At 39.4% G+C, this 17219-nt stretch overlaps 1 protein-coding gene across 1 annotated transcript in view; it reads right to left on the bottom strand.

The window, feature by feature from the left end:
• Positions 1-14893, bottom strand: part of LOC124557359 (follicle-stimulating hormone receptor-like) — a 176085-nt gene extending 161192 nt beyond the window's left edge. Inside the window, exons 1-3 of the mRNA XM_047130897.1 lie at positions 14744-14893; positions 14244-14308; positions 4398-4475 (exon numbers count right to left, since the gene is read on the bottom strand). Coding sequence (XP_046986853.1) covers positions 4398-4475; positions 14244-14308; positions 14744-14893 — 293 coding nt within the window. The remainder of the gene's footprint in view (positions 1-4397; positions 4476-14243; positions 14309-14743) is intronic.
• Positions 14894-17219: the final 2326 nt, after the last annotated feature.

The raw sequence follows: 17219 nt of genomic DNA, 5'->3' as shown, positions 1-17219 counted from the left end.
AAGCAGACTCCGATGGCGCTGATGCTACCATTGTACCTCAGTTCTCGCTTATCTAATTTGTGGGCGCTGGGTGACCTACTGCCGGAGAAAGTTGACGCTACGCAAATGCGGGCGAATTGGAAGCGTACCAAGAGAAATCTTAAGGTAGCACTCGAGAAGATAAAGTGTCGCTATAATGCTGGGAAACGACCTATCTCATCAAGGTCGGGTGACAAGGTTTGGGCTTGAAATTTGGCAGCAATGAGTAGGGCGGTAGATTGGCTGTTGGGAAAACTTTTACCCAGATTTCTGGGCCCTGTCCAGATCCTTCGCTTTCTAACACCTGTCATTTTGCTCATTAAAAACCTACAGACCAAGGGAATTTTTAAGGTCCATATTCCTCATACTAAACTTTTTCAAGAGGGTAGTGGCCCCAGGCGCCAGTAGTAGCTAGTTTGTTTGATGTCATACTCACTGCGAAGTTTTTTCGATAAATTCTTTCATTCTGCTTTTGAAATGACTCTGAAGTGTATAGATGGTAGTATGGCGCCTGAGTGCTATGACAAAGTGACTAATGTCAGTTTGGACCGAGTTCATAATTTTAAAGTTGGTTTGGTTGATTCCAAGTACGCTAATGTCATGCTGCTTTATTAGCTGCTGTCTTAATGTTAGTTGTTTCTTAAAGATAAAAGGCAATGAAAGTTTAAATTAAAAATTTTCTTGCCCATTCACCTTGAAAGTTCTGTTAAAAATTTTTTGTGATAACATTGTTCTATCGATTCTCTTGTAAGGCTAATTAAAGACTGACCTCTTAAAAGAACTTTTTGTTTAAATATTCGTGTGTAGTAAAAGTCTGGAACTTTCTCTTTGGAATATCATTACGAATGTCTGTAAACCCCAGCACAATCACTTCAGTGCTTCGTCAGAGTTTGCATGCTTGCATTCAACATTCTGGTGGTTACATTGGTAATTAATGTATCTGAATTTTACATTTGAAATGCCTTATCTCGTATTTGCGTTAACCTGTGATCTTGGAATGTTACCTAGACAAATGTATTCCCGAAATTTAGTTACTCTACATTACTTTTTTTTGTGCTGTGCTTCTTTTCCCGTCAGTGTATACCGAAATCGTGTGGGGAGAAATTGTGGCTACATGGAGGATGTGTAAGGGCTTCCTGTAGAAACGTGCTCAGCGTAGTCAAAACAATAAGCGCGCCAGCTCCAGTAAAGTCATGATGACAAGTTTCTTTGGCCGCAAGGCCCCGCTGCTCTTTAAGTTTCTGGAACACAGCGTGACAATAACCCACGGTGGCGTATAGACACTCTGCAAAAATCGAAGCGTTCCATCAAGTCTAAACGCCCACGGACGTTGACGGATGGCATCATCAGGTTGCAGGTTAATGCCTGCCCACATGTTGTCAAGATTGTATCGAAAACGTTATACAAGTTTCACTGGGAACGTCTCATATATCCTCCATACAGTCCCGATCTCTCCCTCCGCGATTTCCACATATTTGGAGCCCTGAAGAAATACCGGGTGATCAAAAAGGCAGTATAAATTTGAAAACTGAATAAATCACGGAATAATGTAGATAGAGAGGTACAACTTGACACACATGCTTGGAATGACATGGGGTTTTATTAGAACCAAAAAAATACGAACGTTCTAAAAATTTCCGACAGATGGCGCTTCATCGGATCAGAATAGCAATAATTAGCATAACAAAGTAAGACAAAGCAAAGATGATGTTCTTTACAGGAAATGCTCAATACGTCCACCATCATTCCTCAACAATTGCTGTAGTCGAGGAATAATGTTGTGAACAGCACTGTAAAACATGTCCGGAATTATGATGAGGCATCGGCAACGGATGTTGTCTTTCAGCATGCCTAGAGATGTCGATCGAGCACGATGCACTTGCGACTTCAGGTAACCCCAAAGCCAATAATCGCACGGACTGAGGTCTGGGGACCTGGGCGGCCAAGCATGACGAAAGTGGCGGCTGAGCACACCATCACCACCAAACGACGCGCGCAAGAGATCTTTCACGCGTCTAGCAATACTTTCCAAGCATGTGTATCCATTTTAACCTCTCTATCTACAGTATTCCGTGGTTTATTAAGTTTTCAAATTTACAGTGACTTTTTGATCACCTGGTATATTTGTGGCCGTCTATATGATTCGGAAGAAGAAGAGCATGCCGGTGTACAATCATGGTTTCTTAGGCCAGCGCAACCATTTTCACACGAAGGCATTCACCGATTTGTGACACAATGCGATAATCTATTAACAACCATGGATATCAATTTTGAAATAATAAACAGTTTATTTACTTCTTTTTCATTAGGCTCATTCTCATTTGACAGGCTCTTCCATCTTACCAATGGTAACAAGCTGACAGACCAGGCACAAGTATGAACTAAAGATACTTTTTTGAGTAAAATAAACTACTTGAACAATATTTGTGGTTGGTTGCCCCTTGAATTACAAACCTTATATTTGTGTAATGTCATTGTTTTCACTGTCAGTAGTCTGTGCTGTCGTTAGATGCTGTCTTTCTGTCGCTTTGATATGCACTGAGCTATCTGTCATTTGCAATTGATGAAATGTGATTATCTAACCTAATTTCCTGTCTTTCCATCTCTATATAAACTACCGTTATCACTTTCTAATACATATAGTTGATAATTTCAATGACTGAAGTTTCCGTTACGGTGCTCTTATAACTCTTTCTTTCCCTTTAATGCCTGTCTCGTTCTAAGAAAGTTTGCCAAGAATTTTTTTCCAATGCAGACATCAGTGTATCTTTAGAATGAAAAAGAGAAGGTACTTCTGTAATATTTTAGGAAAGGTCTATTACAGAAATCCAGAAATATTCATATTCTGACAGAGATTGACAGTTTAAACAATAAAATGAACATAATATGGAATACTATTAATGCACCCAGAAAGAAATGATAAAAGACAACAATACTTCCATTAAAGAGAATAGGAGCATTATAAACAAATAGTTCAAATGAACACACAGTTAATAATTACTTTTTAAAAATATGTGAGCAAACTGTTGTAAGAAGATAAAGCAAAGCTGCACGCTGAAGTGGCAAAGTAGATGATATTTCATTAAACGAAAATCTCTCACACACTCCCCACAGAAATTAAGAGAATCATTAATGTATTCAAAGTCAGAAGTATGTATGGAGATGATGATATCTATAAGAACTGTACTTAATGTTCTCGGTCACATGGCTAGTCCATGGTCAATTCTAGGTATTTTGCAGACTGACATAAACTTGTCAATGGCACCCTTTATAACAAATCTGACTCCAGAGATGTGGATAATTGCTGACCAGTCTTACTGGTTACGTTATGTTTAAAAGCTTTTACGAAAGTTACGTACTCAAGGGTTTTCATACACCTGTGTGATAATGGAAATTAGGTAAAGTATGCTATTTCTACGACTTACCAAAAGCAGTTGGAATAATCGGTTCATCACTCGTCTGGTTCAGTTACCATTTAAGAAACGATGTACAGACATATAGACAAAGGCCCTCTAATAATAGAAATACTGACGCTATATCGTCTTTATGAGGAGAAGCCATTAAGGGTGTTCTACTGGTCTGCTATTATTATCCGAAGATCTCGAGTGTGCGTTTTGATTATATCTTAAAATGGAAAAACCTAAATTATTCAGTTCCACGCGCTTTTCTCATCAGAATAACTGACGACTTGGGGAAGTGGGAAACAGTACGTTAACATATTTCAGATATTTCCGTTAGTTGAAATGCTTCGGTATAATACTCTGAATTAAGATCTCAGGGGGTCAAAAAGTATTCTTTGCAGAAAACAATAAAATTAAAACGACACGTACAACAGCCAGTTCATTGGACAGAAAAGAGGCAGTTCGTTGGACAGAAAGCTTATCTGAATGCTTTAAAAAGAAGAAAGAAAGGAAATATAATCAAATGGGCACGTAATACCTATATAATAAACAGAGGTGTTCATTTTTGTCCTTCAGTAAACTCCTGTTAATACTGAAAAATTAATTTCTTTTCATTCCATTTGAACGACTATAATTTTCCTGTGGCCCAGTTACGGACCTTAACGTGATACAGAGAAATTTCGACCACTGCCGCTAAAACAGACGTCAGATTAAGTAACCTATTACAAAATAAAAAGTGATAGAAAATAATTTTCTGTTTTCCCGTGTAATTCTTAATGTTAGATCAACATGGGGGCCTTGGTAAAGTAATTTTGTGCAGTTAGTATGCTAGATGTGAAGACAGATTAGTCTATCACTTAACATAGGAGCGCGCACGCACACACACAAGCACGCACGCACACACACACACACACACACACACACACACACACACACACACACAAAGAGCTAAGCCGCCGCACCGCGCCGTGTACTCACAGTGTACGCAGGCTGGGCAGCGTCCTACTGAACAAGTCGTCCGCCAGGTGACGCAGCAGCGGCGCGTGCCGTATATATCTGCAACATGAGAGCAGCACATACTGGGTGTTAGCATTTTCCTCCTCATGTAAAACACAATGTTAATGAAGAACGAACTATTTATCATCAACATTCTTGAGTTTTGGCATATCAACAAGGGTAACAAAAACCTGAGCATGTGTAACCTACATTTACATCTTGACCTGTATGATTGCTCTGCAATGTACAATTAAGTGCCTAGCAGAGGGTTTATCGAACCACTTTCAAGCTGTTTCCCTACCGTTCTACTATCGAACAGCGCGCGGGAAAAAGGAACACTTAAACCTTCATTTGCGAGCTCTGTTATCACTAATTTTATTGTTCTGATAATTTATTCGTATGTAGGTGGGCGCCGACAAAACATTTTCACACTCTGAGGACAAAGCTTATGGCTTAAACTTCATGGGAAGACTCTGCTGCAATGAAAACCTCTTTAATTTTAATGACTGCCATCCCATTTCGCGTATCATATCCGTGGCACTCTCTCCTCTATTTCGCGAAAACAGAACATGAGCTACCCTTCTTTGTACTCCGTCAGTCCTATCTAGTGCCCATTCCACATTGCACAGCAGTACTCTGGAAGAGGGTGAACAAGCGTAGTGTAAGCAGTCTGTGGTAGATCTGCTGCACTTTTTTAAAAATATTCTGCCAATAATTCGCAGTCTTTGATTTGCTTTTCCTACAACACTATCTACGTGATCGTTCCATTTTACGTTATTCGTAACTATTGTCCATAACTGTTTAGTTGACTTGCATCCTTTAGGTTTCGGTGTTTTAACGTGTCCCTGAAATTTAGCTGTTTCACATTGGTACTAATGAAGACGAATTGACACTTTTCATTATTTAAAGTCAACTGCAAATTTACGCACTATACAGATTTCTTGTCTAAATCATTGAGAAACTTGTTTCGATCATCCGATGACTTAAGAACACGGTTAATAGTGGAATCATCTTCAGACAATCTAACAGGACTGCTTAGATTGTCTTCTAATTCGTTTATGTAGATCAAGAACAGCAGAGAGCCAATAATACTTCCTTGGGGAACGCCAGATATTGCTTCTGTTTTACTCAACGACTTACCGTCGACTACTGCGACTTTTCTGACAGGAAACAATGAATCCAGTCGCCAACTGAGAGGTTACTTCGTACCAACGCAGACTAGAAATCGCTTGTGAGGAATGGTGTCAAAAGTCTTCAGGAAATCTGAAGATGTGGAATCATTTTGATATTCCCTGTAAGAATCGATCACAAATGTAGGCAGAAATCACAGCATTCAAATGGTTCAAATGGCTCTGAGCACTATGGAACTTAACATCTGAGGTCATCAGTCCCTTAGTTCTTAGAACTACTTAAACCTAACTAACCTAAGGACATCACACACGTCTATGCCCGAGGCAGAATTCGAACCTGCGACCGTAGCAGTCGCGCGGTTCCGAACTGAAGTGCCTAGTACCGCTCGGCCACCGCGGCCGGCTCACAGCAGTGTTCACTCCATGATCATAGAGTCTCTGATCATTTCTGTTGGTTAATAGAAGTAAAAGCTGCGACACATAGCTCCATCAGATTGTAGGCTTACAAAAGGCCTGAATGAAAACCAACATTTAACGACTTTTAAGGGTACTGTTAAACTTAAGCTGGAATTTAGTGTGTACCTGAAAACAATGTAGATACTTTATTCTGCAAGTTCTGTATAATATTGAAAATAAAGTACCTGCGCATCCACATCAGTAGCAATGACCAATAAAACAGCATGTTTAGAAGCAGCAGGAATATAAATGTCCTCCCGAGTCATGAAATATCTCATTTTCACAAGAAAATCACATAGTGATCTACAAACAGATTTACGGACTATTGAAGTTACCGCAGGCAAGGCAGCATATGAGAGAACAAGGCTTAATGTTTAGAATAAAAGAAAAGTCCGGAATGTTGAAAAATAAGAAGCAGAGATAGAAATAGTCACAGTAAATTACCGATATGACAGGCGTATTCGATGAACAATATACAGAAACTAACAATTTTGTTCATGCTTATTTGGCCTATATTAATGAGACACTACAGTAAAAATTTCTATGATCAAATGTAGACCTACTAGAAAATCAAGCGAGAAGCATAAAGATGCTGCTACCAACCGCAGAGGTTATGTCAGGGAAACAGTATAAGAAATAAAAGAGAACGAGGCAGCAGGACACTGTGTGTACTTAAGGAATGTGTGGTCGTTAACATACATAACAAATAATTATCAGTGAAATTCGCCAACAGCCGTGTAATTGAGCTGTTATTTTCTTTTACTTTGACTACCAGTTTCGGCATTCCACTACGCCATCTTTAGACCCCATATGCATCTCTCGAAAATAAACGATATTGTCCTACAGTGCTATATACTCCTGCATATCGTGAATTCAAAACCATATGCCAAGTGCTTCATTCCAAGACTGCAATCAAGTGTTCGAATGTAGTATTAGGGATGCGGTTTTGAATTCCACGACATCCAGGAGTATATGGCACTGTAGGACAATATCAATTATTTTCCAGAGCTGCATATGGGACCTGAAAATGACATAGTGGAATTCGAAACTGGCAGTCAAAATAAAGTAAAATAACATCTCAATTGCATGGCTGTTGTCGAATTTCATTGATAATTACTTGACTAGCTGATGTCCCCTGTCCATGATATTTAACAGAGACTAATAGATAATTGTTTGAGATCGAGTAACTTTCTGGAGTATCAGAAACAGGCAAGAATGAGCCCTCTATTGAAGAAGAGCGATACACAAGATATAAGAAACTGCGTGTCTTTTTCTTTGTTGACACCATTGTCAAAAATAACAGAATCCATTATGAAACACCGACAAAATGAATGAATTACTTGGATATATATTATCTTCTCACTCAGGTTAAGTTCGATTTCCCCAGCAGAACAGAGGCGGCCAAAGCAGAATTTACAAAAGTCTCGCTTACAGCGCTAGACGAGAATGAATACGTACATTCTTAGATAAATCAAAGGAATTTGATACTGGAAAAGACTACCAAGAGAACTTTGAACTTTAATCATTAAGAATTACAGGAATTTCCAACGGCTGTTTCCAATTGGCCGGCAATGGTTCAAATGTTTCTGAGCACTATGGGACTTAACATCTGAGGTCATCAGTCCCCTAGAACTTAGAACTACTTAAACCTAACTAACCTAAAGACATCACACACATCCATGCCCGAGGCAGGCCCAAGACTGAAGCGCCCAGAAGCGCTCGGTCACACCAGCCGGCAGCCGACAAGGGTAGGAGAGATGGCGGCTCAACTTCCTAATCACCAGACTTTGCGCCAATGTCATGCATTATATTCCAGATCTTTCCACAGTGCTCCATGGAGTGAGGCCACGTGACATTGTTGTGGTGGTCACGGTTGGGGACGTTAACTTTGCCGGACACGCTGCTGCTATTCCAGAGGATTGGGCCATGTCTCAGCCACGTGTTGCTCTGTTTTCTCTAATCATCATACAACACAAACACTACACCAAGATATACTCGTACAGACATCATATTAGACTCACCTACACTCAGAGAGACACACAAAGAGGAAAAGCGTCACTGAGCGCAAAAGAAGAAAACATTTTCCAATGAGGCGACTTAGTCTACCTCTTTGGTCTGCCAGCCAAAACGGTAGACTCCTTTGTTCCTCCTTAGTTATAACTGTTATAGAAATGCTCAATAAACTCCAGCAGGAGACATTGCAAGAAATACGTTGCGCATCATGGAGATCCTTACTCTCAGACCTCCTGTCACCTATGTTCCAACTTTTCGTCTTCTGCCTATCCATTAATGATATTGGTGACCACACGATGCATCTTCATTCTTTAAACTCCAGTATACGGTGGTTGATCTGCACTCGGTAACACAGTCTGCTGCTTTGTGTTAACTAACCAAGGTATTCTTCCTCCGCCTTTTTATTCTTTTACCCTCGTTCTTCCCTTGTATTATCAACTGTAGAATTTTATGCAAGGTCTTAAGGGTATAGGTACAGATATTTTGATAATCGGTACCTGAATATGTACCCACATCATCGTGTTAATTCTTTTTTCTCTACTTGTAACAGTCATGCCACAAACAAATCATCTAATTTATTACCAGACGTTTTCTTCACGGCCGTAACTACATCGTGAAGTGACAGTATAGACAATCTATTTTTGGTGCAAGTGCAGGCTTTCTCGGCGAAGTTCATATATGAAGTCTTCTCGGGTTGTCAGCCGAGTAGCATCGTCGTCTCGTAGCAACGTTTTAATGGAATACGTCTCCATAATCATCAGGCGCCTGAAGATGATGGAGACGCATTCCATCGAAACGTTGCTACGAGACGACGATGCCAGTCGGCTGACAACCCGTGAAGACTTCATACATAAAAAAAATCTATTTTTGGTATCCACAGCCCACACCCGGCCTGCAGCCCAGCGGAAAATAATCATTAATGGCTCGCTTGTGTAACGTGGACTTTGGGGTAGCGTATTAAGCAACTGAAAAACATACTTCTCGTAAGAGCTATAATTATTAAGTTTGAAAATCAAGTAAATACAATTTAATGTTGTTCAGTATACTGTCTTCAGTCATCAGTAGAAGTATGTGCACTTATACCCCTGATATCCTGCATCTGCTGTTCCGTATTATGTGCTATAGGTATTCAGACTTTCCTCTTTTAAATTATACTAATATTTCTCGCTGTTCGTATATTCGTTGCAATAATTCGGTGTTACTTGTTGTTACTGTATACGGTATCTAAAGCATTCTGCGGTAAATCCACATTTCAAAGACCTCAATCCTCTTTGCTGTTGGTGTATTTGGTGTCCATCTTACACAAGTGTGTAGAGTTACAGACCAGATGTAGCATATTACAAGTCGAACTCGAAGCTTTAAGTCCAAGTCTTTACGTACGAGACAATTTTATAAAAGCACTGAAGGCGTTCTGCATGGTACATTTTACTTCCCTGTCTGATATCCAGTCTTCACAGCGTCACGTTCCAAGGTACTTACATTTGGCTACTCTTTGTAATAAGGAGCCACTGAATCGTACATTTGTATTTCTTAACGAATTGGACTATTGTGCGACAGTCATGCGATGTTGTTGTTCAGACCTATATTGTTGTTAGGATCGCCTTCTGTGCTGACAAGTGGTAGAAAATCATCTAAATTCTCAGCAGTCGAAACCAATCGAAACTCTATCATCAGCATAGCGACTGTCGTTGATGAAGACCCCATTAACCTTTATACATTTTGCTATATCACCAAGTGCTTCTTTAAAGGTGCTCTGTGAATAGAAATTTAAAAATCGAGGTGACGAGACGCGTCCTTGTATCCCTCTAAAGTTCGAATATGCATTGGATACACTTTTCCGCCAGAATACGTATCTTGTATGGACGGCGAGAGATACAACTGAAGTTTTTTCCCCGGTATCATCCGAAAAGGCAGCAAGAAAGTACGGAGGTTGTCCTGGAACAACATGTGCCCTTCGCCACGCATCGTGCGGCTGCTAGCGAAGGACTGATGAATGGCAGAGAAATGTCATCAAGGAATCTATAATAGTTCCCATTTTACGTTAATTTAGATTATTCAGAACTAATTTTCCAGTATCTGAAATCGACGAACTGACACGTAACATTTTGTATTACATTTTTTGTCACTGAGTGGCCTGTTCAGCACTATGGATACGAAAATGACAATATTTAGTTTTCGGAAATGAAATATGAAACTATTCACACAGAGTTTAACAGAAAAACTATTTATCAAGCATGCTTCCGAAACACGAATCAAAATGCTGTTGTTTTTAATGTTGGTCATATACTGTAGTTGCACAAACGTGTTTGTTTCCATGAGCTTCAATATGGTTTCTATGACCTAATTAGAAAGAAGATTAAGAAAATAAAATAATGAGTGGCATCAGAAACGTATAATGACCTTCGATAATTAAGAGAAAAGTCCCACATGTAATGCTTGAGTAAGTTACAGTTAATTTGCCTGTGTATTTCCAGTGAAGAACCAAATATTACGCTCCGTCTGCTACATTACTGGTCATCGCAAATTTCTTGCAGGGGCAGAAACGCACTCCGCCCTCTGCCCGCCTGCGTAATTGAGTCTCCTAAAAAACGCCCACGAAATTGTACTCTAGGCAACATTTGCAAGCGGCTTCCGAGAATCGTGCAGTAACGTCGTCTTTTCGTTTTTCAATGTCCTGTGTCAGTAAATGTTAAATATAAGTTCAGTCCCTATTTCGAGAATATATGACTACACTGCATACGCTCTTCCCTGATATATGCTTTTTACACAGATTCATTAATTTTTTCAACGTGACTAAGAATATTAAGATATACTCAGAGTGTTTCATTATGAAATTATACATATACCCACACTAATAATAGCTTCCGAACACTTTCGTGTCGGACGTACTTTCATTTGCACGATACGCAAGCAGAGTATGACTAGTACACTTTCATCCATTGGAAAAATTTCATGGAATATTGCTTATTTAAATCCATGACACACTTCTTCTTAACGAACATTCAACACTGTTGAGTGTTGGTACGTGTAAAGCAACATTTTGTTAAGAAAATTAATGTTTGTTTTGCAATGAGACATATGATTAACGACTAAATCATTTCACACTTTGTAGAAAGACTGTTGTAGATTTTTCTACTTGATGCATCTCACTGCAAGTATTTCACACTCAATTCTAGTGTAATGTATAGGGGGAAATCATGAAGTCCAACAGTGTTCAATTTCGGTTTTGGACTTAACATACATCAAACAGAATCGATACTTTTCGCAGCCTTTGCTCGTGTTATGATAAATCGCTTCAGAAAGAAAGCAACAAAAAGAGCTGTTCGTAAAATTGTTCAAAGTATTATTATATGGATCTCTGAAAATGGACTCTACTTCGATTCTGAGAAAACATACTATATTGTTGTGTTCAAGAAATGGCCACACAAAATTTATGTAGCACATGAACAGGAGCAGAGGTTAGAATGTTCAAACGTTTTGGATGTAGGCCCATGTATTGATGAAAACTTGAGCTGAGAAAGATATTAGTGAGTTTCTAAACAGTTAAGTACTTTTGCTCTTCATGCAATTGCTAGTCTTTAAAACATATTAATCATGATTCTACCATATTTGCATATTTCTACTCAGTTATTTCGTGGTATAGTCTTATGGGGTTATTCACCGCTTAGAAAAAATATTAATTGCACTAAAGCGAGCAGAAAATATAATATGTCGTGTTCACCCACAGCCATCACGTAGATATAAATTACTGCCAGCATAAGAAATGAACCAGTACCATGTGTTTAATTACGGTCGTTCCCTTTTTGTAAGTTTCCTTTTCGTTACGTGCCTGCACTAAGGTCTTTAAGGTCGTTCAATTAAGGAAAAAGATTGATCTTAACTTGGGAGCCTCGTTAGCCAGAATGCACGAGATCGTGATGAAAATATATATTATCAAAACAAAGTGTTGAAAAGTAAACCGATGTTCTACGAAGAAGAGAGAATTATTTACGATAGAAAAGCACGGAAATGTGGATGGTCTAAGTAAGATGTGAAATACAGTTCCGGCCAAAATCGCTGACGTCGGCATCAGCATTCCTGGAATCGATGATATTGGTGACAGAAGTCCCTATTTTACCTCCCTCATCTCCAGGTATTCCGTTCCCTCCATATCCTCCTCCTCCCCCCCCCCTCTCCCCCCCCCCCCCCCCCCCCCCCGCACCTTTAGCCTTTGCCATTACGTACGTTTGTCGACGCAATCATGCTCTCATCCGACTGTATGGAGGTTCCAGAGCACCGACAATTCAACCACTGGAATGCAATTACGTCCCCACCCTCCCACGAGCATTTCAGTTTTTATAATTTGATTGTGTTAGCGTCGTCATTCACCTTCTATACTTTGACCAGTATGAAACGGTGCTTTCACAAGCAATGAGCTGGGAAGAAGACGAAGACTATCAGAATTTACTTGTTCATCTGTCTCTAATTATTCTTATTACGTCTGTGTATCGTTATTCTTAGGGCTTTGTTCTTATCGTTGCAGAAGAGGAAAGGCAGATGTTCTGCGACACATTACTGCCTCAGCAGCAGCAGCCGCCACTGTCTGCAGGATGTTTTCCCGACCTATCGGACCAGACGTTGTTTGACCTTACAGTAGCTGCAGCAGCATCGACCGTAGCCCTAATTCAATTGTGGCAGAAATGCTGGACCAGGAGATGGAGGTGTTCCGCGACTTACTATTGCCTGAGCCACAGCAGCAGCCTTTCACATCAAGACATGAAAGTTTGTTTGGACTATTTGGATTTCCAAGCAGTCAGGAGGAATATAGAATGACAATGAGTGGCTGTTACCTGAATTGTCAATTGTAAACTGTAGCCTGACAATTACGAATCGTGACTACCATATATATGAAGTATATAAAATCATTTTTTAAATTTAAAACCCAATCAACCAAATAGCAGCACACATACTTGCAGTTTATTAAGTGCTAGCTGGTTGGACACCAAATCTGGAAGTTTGTAAAAATGGTTGTGACACTGGGCATTTAGCAAGACGCCAGATCGGAAATTGGTAAAATTTACTAAAAAACTGTAAATTATTCGGAAGGAAGAAGTGGAAATTTGTACCATTGGCAGGATATACCGAAATTGAGATGTACCAGCCGAAAATGAATTGGCAGCTGTGTAAATACTTTAAGTTCTTGCAAATGTGCATTTACATTCAAAATATTTGAGTGCTGTGCATTAATGATCACTGAACTGATGTCATCCATATGCAATGTTGTGAGAGGTAGAGTAAAAAAATAAATAAATAAATAAAAAGAGGTAATTTGACACTGCTGTGTGTGGCATCAGGGTACATTCCGTAAAATGGTGGTAAATATTCGCGTAAGATTTTTTTCGCATTATGTTGTATCTATGAATTCTACAAAAACAATATTAATTCTTTAGGTGAGTTGTGCATCAGTCAACCTAAAACTTGTAGCCAATATTATCCTAATTAACGTCTTTTGTATCTAGCAGCAAAATACTGCACAATCTCTGTAAGCACTCAAAAAATATGGAGATAGTTGTGAAACGCATTTACATTTAATATTTTGGTGCTGTGCACATACGTTAGCGATTGTGTATGTTGGAGTATTGTTTTGTTCTAGTGATTTCCCTATTACATAGCTCGCATTTTTTCCGTCTCTGTACTCACGCATTTTTACCAAGTCAGTGATTACTAAAAATACTGACTGTGTACTTTTGCATGTCCTAGCTTGTAAGGCCCAACACTTTGACTACTGTCATATGTAAACCAGTACCTATGCCACTAGGTAATAGTTATATTGAAACAGCTATGGGAAACATACTTTATTTCACCACAATACTGTCAGGCCATGTAGTTTTCAAGGTTTTAAGAAATAAAAAGACTTGTAGTATCAAATGCAAGCTATTTATTATCTACCTATAGTTTTAATTGTTTAATGAAGGAATCAAGTTACTGTTGTATGGGAGGTGCTATCACATCTTGCAGGATATGGCAGACATATTCCGTGTGTTGAGCTTCGATTTATATCTACAGTACCTACCATACACATGCGAAGAAGATTTCGTGCTATTGCACTAGAGGTGCACCGAAACTGACGTTAGCATGTTCACATCTCAACCTTGTCAAGTGTAACCAGCCATAAAATGTGGCAGAACAGCGCAAAATGCAAGCGCACAAAAATCTTTAGTATTAGCTGTCTGACATTACGGTAACATACCTGCTTTTGAGTAAATGCATATCTGGCTTTAACACGGTTCGGAACACTGCCTCAACTATAACGCGCTGTAAAAGAAAACACAAACTTTTATTACGCACCAAAAAGTCGATGCGATTTCTGAAAGCACTATGAAGGGTGCCCACCACCCATCTTTAACATCCTTTTACCTACGGTAAAAAATGTTTCATATATATGCAATATTATTCGCTCTGTCACGTGACACCCGCGCTTCATAGCATACACATTGCTGACAAAACAATGACCTCACCTGGCGAAAGTGACTGCTGAGCTATGTACTATTCATGGCATTCCAAACAGAAAGAAACACGTCGTTTGATGATTCACCCTTTTCCCACGTGCTGATTGATTGTGGACTGCATGTGTATGAACTTAATTACTTGTAGCACGATCTACCAAATTACTATTGGGTACATCGTAAAGCGGCTAAATGGTAAATTAATCCATTCATGTGGTTCAGTAATAATGGGAAGCTTACATACCGCATCCATGTGCACATCAACACCATATCTTAACGCACGCCTGTAAATTAACATTGAGAGACGGCACAGCACCTGTATGTCACAAACCTGGTCAGCCCTATACAGTGTGCATTCCCGAGGTGCTATATCCAATTCAGTGTTACGCATCATGCTGCCTGACTAACATGCCTTTCCTGTAGTATCATACACATGATTAGTGGTCAATAGACAGCAGATGTTATTTAAATGTCTGTGCAAACATCAAACTGAAAGCAGTTGCTCATTCAGATGCAATGCTGAGACGTCAGAGTTCCTCGCACAGAGTGGCCGTATGCTTACTGTAATTCAACTACCTAACATGAAGTGCACTGTTGTAGTTCACAGCATAATATTGTCGTGATCATTGACATAATACATGAAGACTCTGTGACATTTGGGCGTAATCAGCTAGTGTTTCAGCGTGACAGTTGTAAGGACATATGTATATGAAGACACTGGACTGGTGTACTATCTCCGCAGTAGATTTTCTCATTATATTTACACCTCACATCTGTTAAACCAAACTTACAACCCATACTGATGAACAAATCCAGTATTTTGCACATAACACATCACAACAATGCGAATCGTGTTATGCAAGTCACAAAAACAAACGTGAAATTGCATGGTATGACTGGCTGGGAAGCCCAAAAGGTCATGTTCAGCCACCTAAGTGGAAAGGTTTTTCCCATTCTCTTCACCTGCAGGCACTATTTAGTTACAAAGTATGAGAGATCAATATTGAATCGCTGACTGTAGAAACAACACTTCTCCACTTTTTGGTTAAATTGAGTTAAGAGTTGATTTCCATGTAATGGCGCTCCCTCTATCGAATGAATGTGGAAACAACATTTGCCCATCAATCTTAATGGGACACACAAGATCCCGACGTTATGAGTGAAGGAGAAAGAACACTTGTCCAAGACTAGTGCTATTTCTGCAGCCAACGTAGGCTAGCCTGTTGTGTAATACCATCTATGTGTGCGCAAGGTTTTTCTTTGTGAAGCACAGCAATGTTGAACAGGAAAGATATGGATGTACATGATGGTGGTGAAAGTTGAAAGAGGGAAACAGATGTAAAGAATGTTGAGTATCAGCGTGAAATCATAAAAACGTCACGAATTAAAGGTTTAGAGTACAAACACTACTGTGGAAAGTTAGTTTCAAAGAAAAGCATTGGTGTGGACTGCAAGAAAGTAATGTTCTAATACCGGAGGCTATACGACAATAAAATAGTAAATTAATGATTTATTGCGTGGCTGAAATATCTGTGTAATTTTGTAGATGTTGTAGAAACTGCTTTGGAAGAATTCCTGAAGAGGAAAGACATTAAGTATTTTCACTTTTCTACAACATGACATCAAAGGACGCACGAGATTCTTATCTCCAAGGGCTGATTACTGTAGGTAATATTTCCAGAAGACGAAGAAGAGTACCAGAAGGAGGTAACTGCAAACAAAGATGCAACAATTTTCAGTATTTTTATAATTCCAGCACTGGACGATCAGAGGTATGCAAGAACGCTTTCTTAATTATCCATGGTGTCACAAACCAAAGGGTAAGGAGGATAAGCAATCTGCTTGCTTGTGGAAAGTCACCTAGTGCCCAGGGGTGGGGGGGGGGTGGGGGGGGAAATGCATCGGGAAATCAAATCGGTGGTGCAGAAATAAGTTTGATAATTGATCACATAAATTCCTATCCCCAAAAAATTACTCACTATGGCACAAGAGATAATCGTTATTTAAATAGCCAACTTAATGTCAAATTCATGCATGAGCAGTTCAGATTACGGAATCCCCAAGCAAGTAATATTAAGTACGAATTTTATTCAAAAATATTCAAAGAACGTTTTTCACTAACATTTGGTCGACCACAGTTGACACATGTGGTACTTGTGAACCGTTTCAAAATAAAATACGAAACAAAACACGGAATGAAAAGGCTAAGAGGGTTGCCGCTGCAGAAATGATGGTTCATAAACGCAGGGCTGCAAAGTTTTCTGCTCGTATTTATGAAGTACAAGTATTGTGTCAAAAAGACGAGGATGTTGCAGGTATTGCCATAGATTTTATGCAAAATCTATCCCTTTCTACCATCCCAGTTCAGGAAGTTTTCTACCTTCGGGAACTCAATGTTAATGTATTCAATATCCACAACCTGAAGACAGGATATGCAACATTCTACATTTATCACGAAGGTGTAGCAAAGAAGAGACCCGATGAAGTCTCCACTTTCCTGCTGGATTACATACGAAACGAGTTGCTACCAAACACAAAATACCTACATATATTTTAAATGGCTGCCCAGGGTCGAATAAGAATAATACAATGGTCATAATCCTCATGACAGTACAGCATCTCAGCGTTTACTGAGAGTTTATCATTATTTCCAGGTCAGAGGCCATTCATTCTTACTCTGTGACAGGGACCTTTCAGTGATTAAGAGGAAAATTCGAGCT

Source organism: Schistocerca americana, chromosome 1, assembly GCF_021461395.2.
Source record: "Schistocerca americana isolate TAMUIC-IGC-003095 chromosome 1, iqSchAmer2.1, whole genome shotgun sequence".
In the NCBI taxonomy this organism is placed as follows: Eukaryota; Metazoa; Arthropoda; class Insecta; order Orthoptera; family Acrididae; genus Schistocerca; species Schistocerca americana.
Note: the sequence above shows the minus strand (reverse complement) of the source record. Positions and strands in the feature narration are given on the sequence as shown.